Source organism: Delphinus delphis, chromosome 20 (genome assembly GCF_949987515.2).
Source record: "Delphinus delphis chromosome 20, mDelDel1.2, whole genome shotgun sequence".
In the NCBI taxonomy this organism is placed as follows: Eukaryota; Metazoa; Chordata; class Mammalia; order Artiodactyla; family Delphinidae; genus Delphinus; species Delphinus delphis.
In genome coordinates, this window is record NC_082702.1 from 12952812 (window position 1) to 12971229 (window position 18418).

Below are 18418 nucleotides of genomic sequence, written 5' to 3' on the forward strand. Positions count from 1 at the left end.
ATTACAATTTCATGATAGCAAAGGATACAAATCATAACCAGCTAAAGGGAAAGACGAGTAGGACCAAGTCTGGGAGAGTCCCAAACATGATATTACTGCCCTCCTCAGGGATGCATCATCCTCCGGCACGTGCAGAGCATTTACCAACCAGGGACGCTCCACGAGCCCTGAAGTTAGGCCGAAATCGCGAGGCTTAAACCCTCTAAGACTCCCAGGGATGGCCCAAGGGGTTCCCCACACACACCAGTAACAAAGACACTCCTATTGAAATGGGGATGGGGCGGCCGTTACCGCGCGACAGTTACCGGGCAACCGTTGCTCTGTAACGAACAGGTCCCTCGCATAGCTGCCTCTGGCGCTACAGTTACCAGGCAACCGTTACCGGGAGACCGCTAATGCGGGACCGTTAGAGCGAGACCGCTAGCCTGGCCGGTTAGAGGGCCCCTTCTGCCAGTCAGGCGGTTGGTGGTTCTCTGGGGAAAAGTGAGGTAAGAGGCGGATCCCGGCCTTCTCCCGGGGGCCCTCCGGGCACTCTGGCCTTGGGCCAGCAGGTGAGCTGGGGGGTTGGGGATAGGCTGGGGCCTGTGTCCTGCAGGGCTCCAGAGCCCTCGCCAAGGCCCCCCACTGGCCGGGCCCAGGCCTTGAGGCTGCGGTGAACCTCGCCCCCATCCCCACCTCCGCGACCTAATGGCAGCGGCAGTCTGCGTGGGACGCAGTTTGCGGGACCTGGCCCCCGCCGTTTGGGCGGCCTGAGGAGCCTGAGGGCCGGCTGGGTCCTAGGCGTCTGGCTCCCTCAGTGATGACAGCTGTGCAGGGTCTGGGGACCTGGTCCTGAGGGCACTGCCAGCTGGGATCTGCCTCTTCAGCCGGGAGGACCCAGACTGGGTGCCGGACGAACGCTCCTGGGCAGGGTCACTGGCCCCCGCAGGGACCCCCTCCTCTTAGCCAGGACCTGGACCTCGGAGGGTGAAAGTTGAGCCTTAGGACTTTGCCCTTTCTTGTCAGAACAGAGAGTAACATTTGTTGGGTGGAGATTTACAGGAACATCATTACCTGACCGTGACCTGACCTCAAGGACAAAGGATCTGACACCAAGAAATTTACAACTGACCACGCCCCTCCCTCACCATTGCTATAAAAGGGCTTTGCTGAAAGCTTTCAGGGAGTTTAGGGTTTTTCAGGCATGAACCACCCATCTCCTTGCATGGCCCTGCGATAAACCTTTCTCTGCTCCAAACTCGGACGTTTTGGTATCGTTTGGCCTCACTGTGCGTCGGGCACACAGACTTGCATTCGGTAACACTATCGCTGGAAATTCCAAAGATTTGGAATTTGGAATTTGGTTACCTTCTGGGAATTAGGGACAAAGTCCAATCAAATTAACATGATGGTTCTTCCAAACCAATACTGGCCTCTCTTTACGAATTCTGGGGGAAATTAGTCTCTGTCCCCTAATACTGATGTTCCAGTTATCTCTTGCTGTGTAACTAACCACGCTAAAACTTAATGGCTTTAAGCAACAACCATTTTATCACTGCTCACTCTTCTGTAGGTTGACCGAAATCAGCTCAGCAGTTCTGCTCCACGTGATGGTGGCCAGGAGCTCAGCTGGGCTGGAATGTCCTGGACGGGTCACTCACGTGCCTGTCATATTGGTGGGAAAAGGCTGGAAGGCTGGGCCTCTCCCTGTATGCAGTTTCAAACCCTCTTCCTCTCCACCTTGCTCTGTAGCCAGATTTCTTATGTGGCCGCCTCAGGGCTTCCAAAAGTGCAAAGGTGGGAAGCTGCCGGGCCTTCAGACTCAGGCCCAGAGCTAGCACACATCCGCCTCATTCTGTGGGTTACACAGGCCCAGCCCATTTCAGGGAGGAGAGGCAATACCCAAGGAAGTGAATCCTGAGCACTGCGGTTTATGGGGAGCCATCTTTGGAAACCGGTCACCACAGATGATATAACCACCATCGCCATTGGTTGAGAGTTTATGGTGATCCAGGCACAGATCTTGGTGCTTTATTTATGGCATCTCACAGAATTCTCACCATGGTGTGAGGTAAAGAGTATTAGCATATCCATTTTATAGATGAGAAAACTGAGGCTTACTAGCTGTATCAGTCAGGGTTCTTCTGAGAAATAGAACCAATAGGAAAGCCATGATCTAGGCACATGGGCTTCTTTCTGTGTGTGTGTGTGTGTGTGTGTAATGTATATTGTATATGTATACATATATATTGTATATACAGAGAGAGAAAGAGATCTTAAGGAATTCATTCACAGGATTGTGGAGGCTGGCAAGTGCAAAATCTGTGGGGCAGGCCAGCAGCCTGGAGATTTAGGTAAAGTTAATGTTGTGGTCCTGAATGTGAAGGCTGGAAACTCAGGGAGAATATCTATGTTGCAATCTAGAGGAGAATTCCACTTTTTCAGGAAACTTTAGTTTTTGCTCTTACGGAACTAAGATCCCGCAAGATCTTTTTGGCTCTGCACGGCCAAAAAAAAAAAAAATATATATATATATATATATATATATATATATATATACATATATATATATGTATATATATATATATACATACCTTCAAGTGATTAGATGAGGCAAGTCTGCTTTATTTAGAGCCAACTGTTGATAAATCTTAATCACTTCTAGGAAATATCTTTATAGCAACATCTTAGACTAGTGTTTGACCAAACAGCTGGTCATCATAGTCTAGCCAAGTGGACACAGAATTTATCATCACACTTACCCAAGTTCACACAGCTAAGAAGCAGTAGAATTAGGGCTCAAACCCAGCTTTCTTGCCTCCAAAACTCATACTAATAATCAATTCATCAGTGATTGCCAAAATGGACCACCTTTAGAAATGAACTGGAGTGCTGACCAGAAAATTTTTTCCCAGGACTCCACTCTGACTCTAGAAGACACTTCTTGAGATGGCTACCCACTACGTCCTCCTTTCTCTAGGAATCTCACCCCACCCTCTTAATGCTATTTGACCTTTGTGACTTCACTTCCCCTCCAACTGCAGTTCATTTGATCAACGGTGGCACTTCAACTAGGCTGGGCCAATGAGATACTCGAATACTGGAGCTGGACTGTCAAGGTTCAAATCCCTATTCCACTTCTTACCAGCAGTGAGCTCTAAGGTGAATTACTCTACTTCTCTGGATCAGTCTTTCATCTGTAAAATGGGGGTAATGTTAACAATATCGACAGTTACATTATGAAAAATTATCCAAAGCCTACAAGTAAGACAAGTGATGACTTCATGTCCTTTCTTTTCTTTTTTTTTTTTAATTAATTTATTTTTGGCTGCATTGGGTCCTCATTGCTGTGCGCGGGCTTTTCCCTAGCTGTGGGGAGCGGGGGCTATTCTTAGTTGCGGTGCTCGGACTTCTCACTGCGGTGGCTTCTCTTGTTGCGGAGCACAGGCTCTAGGTGCGCGGGCTTCAGTAGTCACATGTTAACAGTTTTATGAAAAATAACTGTTTCAGAAGAATGATGTCAGCAACATGGCAGATGAAAAACTGTCTCTTCAATCTACAACCGCTAAAACATCCACAACACAAACACCATGTGTCCAGAGAATTCACACATCTGAACAGCTACAGCGGGATGTACAGGGACACACAGAGGAGGCGGAACTGAGGGAACAGGGAGCTGGTTCCTGCAAACCCAGCTCTCCTGCCGTGGCAGCTGAGGCCGCAGTCCCAGAGAGCCAGTAACAATAGCAGAGGAAGCGGCACACACGACTCTAACCTCCCAGCGGCAGCGGTGCCCACAGTCACCGGTAGCAGTGGAGCCTGAGATCCCATCCCTCCAGCTGCTGAGGCATCCACAGTTCTGACCCCTGGCCACCCACTCGCAGCGGTGGAGCCGGCAAACCTTACAATACTGGCAGAGGCGCCAGGTGCAGCACCACTCGCCCGCCACCATCGCCCTCCCGCAGGGGCGGAGTCTGCAAGGGGTGGGGATCCCGAATGTAAGAGAAGAGCACATCATCTCCGAGCCCCAGGCGGAAACACCTACTGGTGTTTCCAGCAGGAAACAAGGCACCAATGACCCCGGAGGCACAAGGAGCAATAAAGAGGGCTTGAAGCAACGATAAAGGCAGTGGAGTGTGGAAAATGCAGACTCTCAAACATAACCGGAGGCAGCGCAGGGAAGAGAAACCCAAACCTTGTGCTATATCTCCACCTACTGGAAAACAGAAGAAACGCCTCAATTTTCTTTTTTTTTCTCTTTTTTTCTTTCTTTTTGGCCGTGGCCCTTGGCTTGCAGGATCTTAATTCCCCCACCAGGGACTGAATCGGGGCTATGGAAGTGAAAGCGCCGAGTGCTAACCATTGCACCGCCAGGGAACTCCCTGAAACCCCTCAGTTTCTAACTTGTTAAATCGTTAGCATCAAGCAGAAAGGTGTCCCCTACTTCAGATGCATGGGCAGAGGAGCAACTCATCAAGCACCATGAAGAACCACGGTAACACTGTAACACGAAAGAAAATGACAATTCTCCAGAAACCAAACTTAAAGTCGCAGACTACTGAGATCTCACTGATGGAGAATTTAAAATAGCTCTATGAAGAAACTCAAGGAGCTACAAGAAAACTCAGAAAGGTAGTTCAATGAGCTCAGGAATAAAATTAATGTACAGAAGAAATACTTTACCAAAGAGATTGAAATTCTAAAGAAGAATCAAACAGAAATTCTGGAGCGGAAGAGCAAAATAAACGAGATGAAGAATGCATTAGAAAGCATTGGAAATAGAGCACACTATATGGAAAAGAGAATTAGCAAGCTTGAAGATAGAACTCTGTGATACAAGTAGAAGAGGAAAGAGAAATAAGATTTTTTAAATAAGGAAACCCAGCAAGGCTCACATTCAGATTTGATGGAGAAATCAAAAGCTTTACAGACAGGCAAAAGCTAAAAGAATTCAGCACCATCAAACCAGCTTCACAACAAATGTTAAAGGAACTTCTCTAAGCGAAAAAAAAAAGGCCACGACTAGAAAAAAGAATACTACGGAAAGAAAAGGCTCACTGGCGAAGTCAAACATACAGCAAAGGTGGGAAATCATCCACACACAAAGCCAGTAGGGAGGTTAAAAGACAAAAGTAGTAAAATCTGTATCCACAATCTGTATGCACAATCTGTATCCACAATAAGCAGTTAAGGCATACACAAAACAATTAGATGTAAAATATGATGTCAAAAAACAGTAATTGTGGGACTCCCCTGGTGGCACAGTGGTTGGGAATCCGCCTGCCGGTGCAGGCGACACAGGTTCCAGCCCTGGTCTGAGAGGGTCCCGCATGCCGCGGAGCAACTAAGCCCGTGCGCCACAACTACTGAAGCCTGCGCGCCTAGAGCCCGTGCACCACAACGAAGCCCCCGCTCGCCGCAGCTAGAGAAAGCCCGCGTGCAGCAGTGAAGACCCAGTGCAGCCAAAAATTAATTAATTAATTACATATTTAAAAAAAAAAAAAAACAGTAGGGCTTGGAGCGGCTGGGCCCGTGAGCCATGGCCGCTGAGCCTGTGCATCCGGAGCCTGTGCATCCGGAGCCTGTGCTCCGCAACGGGAGAGGCCACAACAGTGAGAGGCCCACGTACGGCAAAAAAATAAAAATAATTAATTAATTACCTTAAATATAAAGGGACTAAATGCTCCAAGATTTGCAAAAAATGTAAAACAATGTCACTTTTCTCACTGAATTATTTTTTTGGGGAAATGATTATATTTTCATAAAAAATATTATTTATGTTAACATGTAATGGGCTTATTGTTTTAAATTGGTTTTAGGATTTCTCAGTTTTAATTCCTAAGATATGAATAACAGTAGATGAATACACATAAACAAAAGCTGTTTGGGACGATCAATAACTTTTACAAGTGTAGGTGGGCCTGAGACCAAACAATTTGAGAATTGCTGCTCTGAGCTTGGCAATCCATTCCTATTTGCTAGGGACTGATTGGCCTGAGATGGACATTTGACCCCAGTATGGCCAATCAGATTTAAGAGCATATCTGCTAAACCTCTGGAAAGGACTTTTCTCCTTGAAAATGCAGATTTTATTTTATAATCAATTAATAAACATATTTTTTAACTTCTCAATTTATTTATTTATTTTTGGCTGTGTTGGGTCTTCATTGCTGCGCGTGGGCTTTCTCTAGTTGCGGCGTGTGGCTCAGTAGTTGTGGCACACAGGCTTAGTTGCCCTAAGGCATGTGGGATCTTCTCGGACCAGGGATCAAACCCATGTCCCCTGCACTGACAAGTGGATTCTTAACTGCTGGACCACCAGGGAAGTCCAGTCCAATACAATTAGGTCAGGTACAGACCTTATTCAGATTAATGGAAGGGTTTCAAACAGAAGTCCACTGTGCTTCCCAACCCCTGAGACCCCATCCTGTGCTAAACCTTGGGCCTGGGTCCCCGAAACCAGGAAGATCAAGAAAGACACTGAATTTTCTGTGCGATTCTAGGCAAGCGTCTCCCCCTCTCTGGGCTTCACTTTGCCCCTCTGTGAAATGAACTTCAAATGGGCTTTCCTCTTATAGCATATTGAGAAGTAATATTTACTGAGCATCTATTGCATGCCAGCCTCCGTTGTAAAATGCTTTGTACTTATTAACTCATTTAAGACTCACAAACTTGTGAAGCAGATTCTACTACTAGTTTCATTTTACAGATAAGGAAATTAAGGCACCGAGAGGTGAAGTGACTTGTCTGAATACACGGCAGAACCAGGTCTGAACCAAAGCAGTCTGATTTCTGTGCATTTGTAGGCTTTTGGGTTCTTTGTCTTGGTTTGTGCTTTTTTGGAGTGATCATTTAGGTTGCTTTATTTGCTACTGCCATTGTGCTAAATGCAATAAGTGTATGCCTGATTTAAAGATTTAAAGCTCTGTCAAAAGAGAAAAAAAAATGACAAGTTTCTCCTTGGTGTGCAATGCCTTCCACCTTACTCCTCTGGGGCCCTGCTTCCTTTCACCTTTAAACTGAAGGATTTGGACCAGAGAATAACTTTCTCTTCCCTGCAAGCTCTGATCATCTGAGATAGCCTTCCTTGCCCCAGAGGCTACGACCTTAGGCTGAGCCTGCAGCAGCCTATGAGACAAAGCGATAGAACAGAGCCTGCACTTTAGAGGGCCTCCAGACTTGGGTGTGGGACTCTTCCCTTGTGGTGGTGAATCAGAGGACTCTGGTCATCACTCTTTGATAATCCAGCCAGTACTGTTCCTGTGATGACTCACCGACATGTACAGTGATGGTGCCAAGACTCTGAGATAGGTGAGGCATCCTTGACACCAGAAGTGCATCAAAGGGGGGAATCCATGGGATTCAGCTGCCTGCCTTCAGCTTGCATGCAGTCACTGATCAAAAATACACGATGAAGGGACTTCCCTGGTGGCGCAGTGGTTAAGAATCCACCTGCCAATGCAGGGAACACGAGTTCGACCCCTGGTCCGGGAAGATCCCACATGCCGCAGAGCGACTAAGCCCGTGCACCACTGCTACTGAGCCTGCGCTCTAGAGCCCGCGAGCCACAATTACTGAGCCCACATGCCGCAACTACTGAAGCCCGCGCACCTACAGCCCTGCTCTGCAACGAGACAAGCCACCACAATGAGAAGCCCGTGCACCGCAATGAAGAGTAGCCCACGCTCACCGCAACTAGAGAAAGCCCACACGCAGCAACGAGGACCCAACGCAGCTAAAAATAAATATATAAAATAAATAAATTTTTTAAAAAATACGTGATGAATGTAACACAGTTTCCCATCTTTGCTTTTAAATTGAGTTCTGCTCTCTCGGCAGGTGGTATAATTTGTTCAAGGCAGCAAAGACTCGGCCTCTGAATATCGCGTTGTCTTTGAAGGAGCAATGGGCTGGTGTTGATGTCTGCCTTTAATCTCAATTTAAATATCATTTGATAGTACGCTTTTGTTTCAATGTCCATATTCCTTAATGGTACAGTTAAATCTCATGACACAGAAATTCAATATAGCGAAACTTGAAAGGAGAATTTGTATCTATAAGTATTTATTCAATATATGGTATTGTTGACTGAATTAAAATATGTGGATCCCTTGGCTGATGTTCTAATAAAAGGACTCCTTCATTTGTTCATTTGTTGCTATATTCCATTTGTTACTTTTCTCTGTTCTCTCGTCTTCAGTTCCTATGATTTTGCTCATTTCCACAAGTGCTTGGGCACTGTTCCAGCCTACTCCCCACTAGAAAATATGGGGAAGGAGGATTGGCAGAAATTGGCTGATGCAGGCTTTTTATATTTTCAGTGGTAGAAGCAGTATTAGATGTGTGATGAACTGTCTTAGGATAGTCCCCAAATTTAGGAAGCTTACCCCTCTCTGCTAGATCTTACCTAGATTTGTTCCATCTCATCAGGAAGGAGCTGCAGCGGTTACTCCACTCTCTGAGCCTCCCATTCCCCTGTAAAATAGTTACTTTCTGCTCTCACTGACTGGTTCTGTCCGTTTGCCTGCCAGGTACAGTACTTATATCTAGTAACAAATGCTGATTTTTGATACAGAAAGGGACACTCCTTTGCCCACATATTCCATGTGGTTTGGACAGGCTGACCTTAATCCCTGCCACGCACTAGACAGACGGCCAAGCCTGGCCAATCAAAATAAGCCATACTGCCTGGCCCCTAGTTTGAGCAAGGCCATGTGACAAGCCAGGGCCAATGAAAGCCTGTCTACATATGAAGTCATCCTAGAGACAACTGGAGGAAAACACTGAGCCCCTGAATCCAGCCCTGCTAAAGCTACACCTGCCACAGGATTTTCACTTTTATAAACTAATAAATTCTCTTGTTTATTTAAACTACTTTGAGTTGTATCTGACCCCTGCAGTAGAGTCCTATTATTCTTCTCAGGAGACAAAATCTCTCCCCTCAGCCCCAAACCCACATACAAAGCACACAACTTGATGAGTCAAAGCTGATCAAACTAAGAGCCTTTATAGATGTCTCTGGAGAGATGGGGAAAGAAAAAGATAGGATATAAATAACCATTATGTACAACGTCCAATGGTAAAACCCTCCCCTTCACCTCTTCCAGCTTGAACTCCAAAGTGTCTGAAGCAGAGAATACAAAAATATCCATGTTCTGTCCCCAGGTGCTGATGGAGAAGGGGCAGCTCAGGCCTAGGAACAAAGTAGGAAGCATTAGAAAGGTCTGCTCCTCCACCTCCCCTCCCTCTCCCCAGTGAGTGGAAATCAGTGGAGAAGCTCTGGCTGAGGCTCCCCACTGTGACCTCTTGAGGCCCAAAGGTCATCCAAAGAGAAGATGCCAAGTAGCTCAAAACGATAGCAAAAGGCATGCAAGATAGAACTAAATTAAGTCAAAACTGAAAAATGGGCAGAGGACCTTCCAGAGACACTACCCTCTTCATTTTACAGATAAAGGAGAGCTACAGGAAAAGCAGGAGCTGCCTCTGCCCAACATGCCCAACGTGCGCAGGGTGGGGAAAGGTGGGTAACTACCTCCCGAGCATAGATACAAGGAGCAGATATGACGTAAACCGAACGAGCGTCTCCATCTTCAGGGCGATCCCAATCTGAGGACGGGCTGCGGGAGGAAAAGAGTAAGATCCAGACACTTTAAATTCTCATATCTTGTTTTCCCACCCACCAAGGAAGGGAACCCAAAGCCAACCAGAGGAATTGTGAAACGACCCAACCAGAAAAAGGTTGGAGCTGGGATAAGAGAAAGGGACCAATCAAGGAAGGCCCATCAAGGAATCAGGCCAATTGCACTACGGAGATTGATGCAAGAAGCCGAGAGGGACAAGGCTTACGTCTGCGGCCAAGCCCCTCACCTCGGGCCATCCCCGGCACCTTCCCGCGTCCTCATGTTGTTGAGTGCATCAGGGAGCGCGTGGACCGATGGCTCCGGTGTCCCCGCCAGCAAGCGAGATCCAGTATCCCGGCCAGGGCCACGGCGTCGCACGTGGACCAGCAAGAGCGCAGAGCCGGCCAAGCCCGCGGCCACCAGCAGTCCCAAAGCCGGTGGCAAAAGGAAACGCTGCGGGTCCCCCGACCTCAGACCCGGCGGAGCCACGGGCAACGCGCCTGCGCCGTCGGGGTGAACCGGGAACTCGCACCGCGCGCCCATGTAGCCGGGCGCGCAGGCGCAGACGAGACCGGAGAAATGCGCGTAGCAGCGCCCGCCGTGGGCGCAGGGGCGCGCGGCGCATGGGTCGGCGCGCTCGCGGCAGTCGCGGCCACCGAAGCCCAGCGCGCAGGAGCAGCGGCGCGCGCCGCCGCCCTCCAGGCAGGTGCCGCCGTTGGCGCAGGCGCGGCTGGCGCAGTCATCCAGGTCGTGTTCGCAGCGTGGCCCCGCGAAGCCCGCGCGGCAGCGGCAGCGCAGGGCGTGGCCCAGATCCAGGCAGAGCCCGCCTGTGGGGAAGAGGGCGTCAGGGGCGCGGCTCGATTGAGGGGAGCCCCCCAGGCCCGCCGCTCGAAGCCTGCCCGCGATTTCTTCTCAGCTCGGTGATCCCCGCCCTCATTTTTTCTCTGGGCGCCCCTCTACCGTCTAACTCTAGGGCCAGCTTCTGGGAGTTTGCCTGTAAAACCGACCCGCCTCTTTTCCCCCGGTGAAGTCTTGGATTAACTCGGCCTCACACCTCTTTGATTCTCTGGGTCTCTTTCTCTTTTTCTCTCGGCTTTAACCGTACTGAAATAGTTTCAACAGTTCTGGAACGACGGGTTTGAACCACCTGGCCTTTGCCCGTGCCTTCTTCTCCCTTTTCCCTTCCTCCTTTTCTCTCATTCTTTTCACCTGTTCTCTTCTCGAGCTCATCCTCCAGGTCTGTGCTCAGGTGTCCCCTCCTCCAGAAAGCCATCCGATTCTTCCTCCATCCCAACCCTCCTCTGGCTCCATCTCAGGGTAACACCAGAATCCTCCCCATAACCCATGAAGCCCTACAGGATCTGTCCCAGTCACCTGCCTGACCTCATCTCTCACCAGCCTACCCTCACTCCCTCTGCTCCAACCACACTGGCTTCCCTGCGATGCCGAACACACCAGGCATATTCCTACCTCAGGGTCTTTGCACTTGTTCATCCCTCTGCCTGGAACATACTCTTCCCTCATATCCCCCCACGGCTGCCTCCCTACCTGCAGCATGGTCTTCCTTACCCACTCTAGCTAAAATGTCAACCTGCCACCCCATACACACTACTTCTCATCCCCCTTCTGGCTTTTTTTTTTTTTTTTCATTTTTTTTGTTTGTTTGTTTTATTTTTGGCGGCACCTCACGGCTTTTGGGATCTTAGCTCCCCGACCAGGGATTGAACCCATGCCCCCTGCAGTGGAACCACAGAGTCCTAACCACCAGGGGATTCCCTATTCTTAGTTTTTATCACCACAAAACCTCCTATATTTACTCATTGATCTTCTTTATTGTCTCTCTGCTCCATCAGCTCTGTGAGGGTGGGGGTTTTCATCTCATTCCCTACTGTATCCCCGGAACAGGGCCTGGCACACAGTAGATGCTAAATAAATAGTTATGAGATAGGAATGTCACCTCGCCCATTTTACAGAAGAACAAACTGAGGCTGGGCAGAGGGGAGCCCAGCTGCAGACCGAGAGGAGGCAAAGTCAGGATCCCCACCCGGGACTGTGTGAGCCAAGCCCTGCTCTTGCCCACTGACCATGCAGGGACCCCCACTCCCCACCCTCACCGCTCTGTGCTCCCCACCTCACCATTCCGGCATGGCTGCAGGCTGCACCGGTCTACCCTCTTCTCACAATTGGAGCCTTGGAAACCGGGCGGGCAACGGCAGATGTAGGCAGAGTCGGGGTCCGCACCTCCCACACACAAGCCGCCGTTGAAGCAAGGTCCATCCGCACATGTCACCCCGCTCACCTCACACCGCAACCCGTAGAACCCACGGGGACAGGTGCATTCGAAGGACCCCGGGGTCTCCTGAGCACAGGCAAGAGGACTTTGGATCAGCATCTCCTTAGAAATCCCATCCCTGTCCTTAGTCTTTTTTCTTTTTTTTTTGGCCGCCCAGTGCGGCATGAGGGATCTTAGTTCCCTGACCAGAGATTGAACCCATGCCTCCTGCGGTGAAAGCATGGAGTCTTAACCACTGGACCGCCAGGGAAGTCCCCCCTTCCTCAGTCTTGACCACTGGGGGGCTGCTCCTGGTCTAGTCCCACCTCCTAGGGTGTAGGGGCCTCACCGAGGAAGTCCCTGAGGCCGAGACAAACTCTCTGTTCCACGTTTCTGGGTCTGCACATCCAACCCCACAGAGGGGAGGCTCTGGAGGCCCGGAGAGATCCCGTTCCCACCTCTGCACCTTTGCTGCCAAATGCTGCCCGCCCTGTTTGCCCTCCCCGATGCTGTCCTCATGGCCCAGGCCTAATTCCAGGTCTCAGCTCTAAGCCCACCTCCTCCATGGAGCCTTCCCTGGATCTCCCCTTCTCAGGCCCTCCCCCTAACTTGAACGCTGAGTGTTTCTCACTGTCCCGTGGTGGCAGTGTCCAGGTGGCCCACACCAGGCTCTGCTTCATCCCAGGCTCACTCCCACCACCACACCTTCGCTTCCCCCAGGCCACTCGTCCAGTCTAGCTTCTCCAGTCGCCTCCTGTCTGCCAAATGGGGCTTACTTCAGAAGCCCCAGCCCGGGTCCATCTTCAGAAGCCTTCTCTGATGCCCGCCCTTCCCTAATCCTCAACCCACTCGGCCCCACCACCCCTACCTTGAGCTCTGACTTGTTCTCTACCCCATAGGCGGGGCAGTTTGCGGCCCGATAGGATCCCTCATCATTCCCACATCTACACCTTTAGGTGCCACCCACTGGGGCTGCTCTCCCCAACATGTCATCCTACTTCAAGGCCCCAGATGCAGGCTGGACACCTCCAGGAAGCCCTCCCTGATAGCTGTCCCAGCCGCCCCCCCACCCCCGCAAGGCTGTTGTCTCATGGAGCCCCAGACAGGGGACTCCCTGGGAAAAGTATTACCCAGGATCGGGGGGTGGGGGAGTGTGTGATACTGACACTACAGCTGCCTCCGTTGGCACACGGATTCCCATCACAGGGCCCAGGCCCGGGTACGAGGCATCCAGTGGTAGCAGAGGATGGGCCCCTGGGGCTGAGGCAGCTGCTGGTGGAGACAGGGATTGTGCAGAGGGGCCCAGTCCAGCCCTCCAGGCATCGACATTCATCGGGCTGCTCACAGAAGCCGTGCTCTGGGCTGCAGCCTGCTCGACATGCCGCTATGGGGGAAGGAGAGGCAGAGGGAAGAGGAATACTGATGAAGGGAGGATAGGAAATCAGAGAAATTTCTGAGCACTTTCCGGGCATCACTTGTTTCATCTTTGTGACTGTCAACCCAATGGGCTAGATGGTATTGCGACTCCCAGTTTACAGACAGGGAAACTGAGGCCCTGAGAGGCAGGGTGATTTACCCAGCTAGGAAGTGGCACAGCTAGGATCTGAACCCAGACCAATGAGTTCCAGAGTCTGTGCTCTTGGAAGGAGAATGGAGTGGAGGTTCCCAGGTCTGAGCTTGGAGAGAGGAGAATGAAGGAAGAGGATTGAGGAGGGACCCTTGGCCTTTCAGGGGAAATGGGAGGGCCTTGGATTAGGGGAGGTCTGGGAGGATCTGGATAAGCCTGGGGGTCTTAGGGGCTTCAGTGGGGCTCAGACATTGGGATATCTAGGGTGGGTTGGGGGACCCCAAGCTTTAGAACGCAGTGGGGTCTAGAGTGTAATCACAGGGAGGGAGGATGGTGGAACCCCTGGGGGGGATGGGAGGAGCTTCCAAAGCTCCTGAGTGGGGATAGGCAGGGCCCCAGAATTAGAAGAGCTTTGGGGTCCGAGCATCTGGAAAGGGGTGTGGGTATGGATTAGGGGAGGAACTGGGGGTACAAGGGTGGGAAATGGGTGTGCGGTTCTTATTTGGGGAGACAAGTGTGCTGGGAAGAGGGAAGGGGGAAGGGGGCTGGAGTGCCCAGGCAGGGCTGGAGAGAAGTCTAGGGTCCGTAGCTTCCCAGAAAGTGGTAGCTGGATCATGGGAGCAGGCTGAAGACCATGAGTGAAGCTGGCGAGGGGTTCTCGGGTCCCCAGTTCCCTGAAGAGGGTAACTAGGTTGTGAAAGGAGCCAGAGGGGCCGTGACGGGATGGGGTGGGGTTGAACGCAGGACTCACGCGGTGCCTCGCATTTGTCCTCAATCTGCGGGCAGGGGCGCAGTTCCGGGCCACACCGCGAGGGGGCGCCGCGCGAGCGGCAGAGGCGCGCGCACGCGGCCCCAACGGCCGGCGGCTCGCAGCGCGCGCGGTAGGAGAAGCGCAGCTCCCAGGCGCCTGCGCGCTGCACGTCCCAGGCCCACGGGCTCCCGGCCGACAGGCGACGCCGGCCCGCCACGCGCGCCAGCAGGCTCCAAGCGGGCCCTGAGGTGAGAAGGGAGATGTGCTAGGCTGCGGCCCGCCGCGGTCTCGGGATGGAGACGGAGCGCGCAGGCTCGCACTCTCCCTTCCCATCTTAAGAAGCCAAAACACCCCTTTTGAGTCCTGAGAATGGCAGTTACTTAGCAAGGCTGCAAACTCCCCTAATGCGCCCTGGGATCTTCGATGACGCGAACCCTATGACCATCATGATGATAACAGTTCTCCCAGAGAAGCCGAAGTGCCCCTATATTTTGCCCCAGAATCTTTGTATATTAAAGTAGCTATGAGACCCCTAACACCCTGGGACATATGATATCCCTAATATGGCCAAAGGGCAATGACAGGTCTTTGAAGTGAGGTCAAAAACACCCCCAAATTGTGTCTCAGGATTTTCCTATATCAAAATGGTGACAGAACCCCCCCCCCCGGGCCTTATATAGCATCAAAGTCCCCCTCGAATTAAGGCTAAGATCATCCCATATCCCTCCCTGAAACCTCTCTGGTGAAACTGCAACGTCCCAAAGGGGTCCTGAGGCCCTCTGTATGGACAAGGTGACAGAGCTTTGCCTACAAGAACCAGAAAGTAACTCATATTGTACCCTGGGTTCTCAAAATCAGATGGTGACAGAGCAGGACTGTGAAACGCTGCTGCTTCGACTCCAAGATAGTAAGAGAGCTTCTTCCCGCCTCTCCCTGCCCCCACCCCGCTTTGCCTGGTATCAGGACACTTCTGTGTCGACATGCCAAGAGCCCTGGGGCTGTCAACACCCAGCACCACACTCCGGGAGCTGTGATGACATCATGGGTCCAGCAATCCCATGAATGCCCCACCCTACAGACAGCCCCATGTCACCCTCCTGGACCTCACATCGGGCCCCAACTCCCTGGCTCTCCCACACTCTACACTGAAATCCCAGAATTGAAGATACTCACCTCCAATCTGTTCTCCTAACTCCTCTCTCCAGGTTTCAATGATGAGAGAGAAGGTGCCCTGGTTGGGTGGAGGAAGGTGGAGAGGGAAGAATGAAGACAGTGGTCAGGGCAGGTAGGTACTCAATGAAGCCCAGATTTTAAGAGGTAAAGAGTGATGACCATTCCAGGGACCAGACAGGCAAGGGACAATTCCCAGAGGCTGGCCCAGGCAAGGAATGACTGTTTTGGCTTTCTTTATTGAGCACTTACTATGTGGTAAGCACTATACTCAAGATACCTGGTTGAATCTCTCAAAAGGGACCACTGTAATGCACCATGATGATCCCATTTTACAGATGAGGATACTGAGGCTGGAAAAGGGAAAGTCACTTGCCCAAAAGCATAAGCATCTAGAATTCAAAAACAATTCTGTTCACCTTTATGCTTTTGGGGTTGTGGGATGGGAAGTAGGATTTTGGAGGTGAAAAAGTCATGGATACAGGCCCCAACTGGAAGGTCTGAGAAGAGATAAGGTGAGAGGATATTGGGGGTCCCCAAGACAGAGTGTGAAAGTCTCCCTAGGTGCAAGGAAATTTGGGGACAAAGATGAGGATACCAGTGTTTAAGGATCCCCAAGGAACAGGGGTAGGGTCCTGTGAATTGAGGATTTCTAGAAGGTGAGTTTGGGGTTCTGGGAATTCAGGGTTCCAGGCATGCAAGGCTGCGATCTGGGATTCCCTAGAGGGAAATTCGGAATCAGAAAATTTGGGTTTATGGGTAGGGTTTATGGGTCTGAGAATGTGAGATTCCAGATGATGGAGTTACTGGGAATTTGGGGTCCCCAGGGGGCAGAGTCTTGGAAGTTGGAGGGCAGATGGCAGTCGAGGTTTGGGTAAGGCCCCCAGCACGAGCGTGCCCCGGGGCTGGGTCTCACCGGCCAGGCGTCCCGGAAGGGCACGCGCATGAGGCCGTCTGGCAGCGGCAAGTCAGGCGCTGGCGCTCCGGGCTGCGCAGTGTAGACCGGTCCGCGCGCACTCAGCGCCGCGCCCAGGGTGCACGGAGACTCGGCGGCCTCCTCGGAGATCCCTGGCTTCAGGCAAACCCTGAAGAAGAGGCGGCAGGTGTCCCCGGCCTTGCAGGGGGACCGCGGGGCGCCCGGGCCTGGTCCCGGCCCAAAAGAGTGGATCTGCAGCTCGAAGACGCCGGCCGGCCGTGTCTGGGGCGGAAAAGGGTACAGGGTGAGGGGACTACGGGGACCCAGACGTCTCATCCGCCCCGCGCCCCCCTCCCCAAGACCCCCGGGTCGCACACCCTCCCATCCACCCTTTCCACTCGGGCTCCGACCTGGGGAAGGAAAAAGAGCGCCAGGATCACCGTCGGGGAGAGGAGCTGGGGCATCTGCGGGGAGACCATGGCCTTCCGGAGGTCTTGGGAGCTGCAGCTGCTGGCTCCGGAGCCTTATATCTGAGAGGACAGCTCCGCCCCTTCGGGCAGCCGCCGGCTCCAGGGGACCCTAGGGGAGGAGGTCGCAGGGGAAGGAGAGCGTGCTGGAGCAGCCGTGAGACTGTGTCGTGGCCACAGGCAATGCAGTGAGTGTACATCTTATATGCGGTTGTGGGCATGATTTGTGTGGCTGAGGATAGGGTGGGGGGGGGGGTTAAGCTTGTGTGTGAGGTTGGATATGATTTTAAAACTCTGTGTGTGGTGTGTGAGCCAGAGCTACTGGAGGGTGTACATGACTGTGATTGTGTGTCTAGGTCAGATTGTGTGGCTCCACGTGTGCTTGAAATTGTATATGGTTAAGCCTCTTTGTGAGGTTGTAAATAATTCTAAGATTCTGTGTGTGTGTGTGTGTGTGTGTGTGTGTGTATGTATACACGCACACACACACCTGCATGGGAGAATGGAGATGTACATGATTTCATGGTTGTGTGACTTTTGAGATTCTGTGGCTGTGTAGATGCTTCTCTGTTCAGGTGTACAAAAATGTGTTAGCTCCTGGGCCACTGTGTGTAGTCATAGGAACCTGTGACTTTGTGGTCCGTGCAGGTGCCTCTAGGTGGCTGTGTGTGTTTGTGTGTGTGGTAAGGTCTGTGCAAGGTTGTGAATGGCTGAGGGTTTGTGTGTGAAGGAGGCTGGGTGTGGGAGGTCCATGAGTGTAGCCCTGTGTGGATACGATGAAGATCCAGTGTTCTTTGTGGACCCGTGTGTGTGTGTGTGTGTGTGTGTGTGTGAGAGCACGCGCGCATGCTCGAGTGTGTTTCCCCTCCCCAAAACAAAGCCACCCTCCCCAAACCCGCATCACGGATGCACCAGACGCTAGGGCGAGCAGCCCCCGCCTCAGAGGGGGCTCCCAGCTGTATGTAAATGCTGCCATCTGCTGGGCGGCCGCGCCCCTCCCCCTTTGGGCCGCAGCTGGGCTGCCCGTTTGGCCTCCGGAAGGTGTGAGCAGCAAATGGGCAGGAAATTCGGTCCTCACAGATCAGGGGCCCGCTCCCTCACTCCAGGATGAATGGGGGGCGGGGGCACCCGGCGCCCTCCAGAAGCTCCTTAGTATTCCAGGACCACCGCAAGGAAAGCCAGTTAGAGCAGATGTTCCAGCCCTCCGGTCCCAATCATTTACTCTGCCAGGTGCTGAGCAAAGCCCTTTAGATGGAGTAAACTTTTTTTTTTCCAGAAGAAAAAAATTTAACACTTAGAAGCTAATAATTATAGGGGGAGATACAGGTTCAATTATATACGTACATATTTTTCTTTTGGAGAAGGTGCTCAATAAAGCACAGCCCAGTAGAGCCAGGCATACAGTAAGTGCTCAGTCATTTTTAATGAATGAAAGAACTCAATCTAAACAGTTTTGTCATAATCCTGAGGACGGGAGTCATGGAAGGGTTTTGAACAGGGGAGGGCCATGGTCAATTGTGCAGAACATCCCAGGTTCCTTTGCACAGGTTTTTCTTCTACTTGATATATTCTTTCCACTTCCTTCTTTTTAAATTGTTACCAGACTTCACCTCCTATAGGAGGCCTTCCCTAACACCCCCCAAGGGGGTCAGGCACCTCTTCTGAGTTCCCACAGC

The 18418-nt window shown here is 51.6% G+C and overlaps 1 protein-coding gene across 1 annotated transcript; it reads right to left on the bottom strand.

Moving 5' to 3' along the window:
• Positions 1-8971: 8971 nt before the first annotated feature.
• On the bottom strand, positions 8972-16777 carry DLL3 (delta like canonical Notch ligand 3). Its single transcript, XM_059998952.1, has 9 exons — positions 16686-16777; positions 16276-16557; positions 15363-15420; positions 14190-14432; positions 13038-13255; positions 11736-11958; positions 9847-10426; positions 9512-9596; positions 8972-9172 (listed from the first exon to the last, which is right to left on the bottom strand). The coding sequence occupies exons 1-9, from the start codon at positions 16752-16754 to the stop codon at positions 9167-9169; spliced, it is 1764 nt and encodes a 587-aa protein (XP_059854935.1). The 5' UTR covers positions 16755-16777; the 3' UTR covers positions 8972-9166.
• Positions 16778-18418: the final 1641 nt, after the last annotated feature.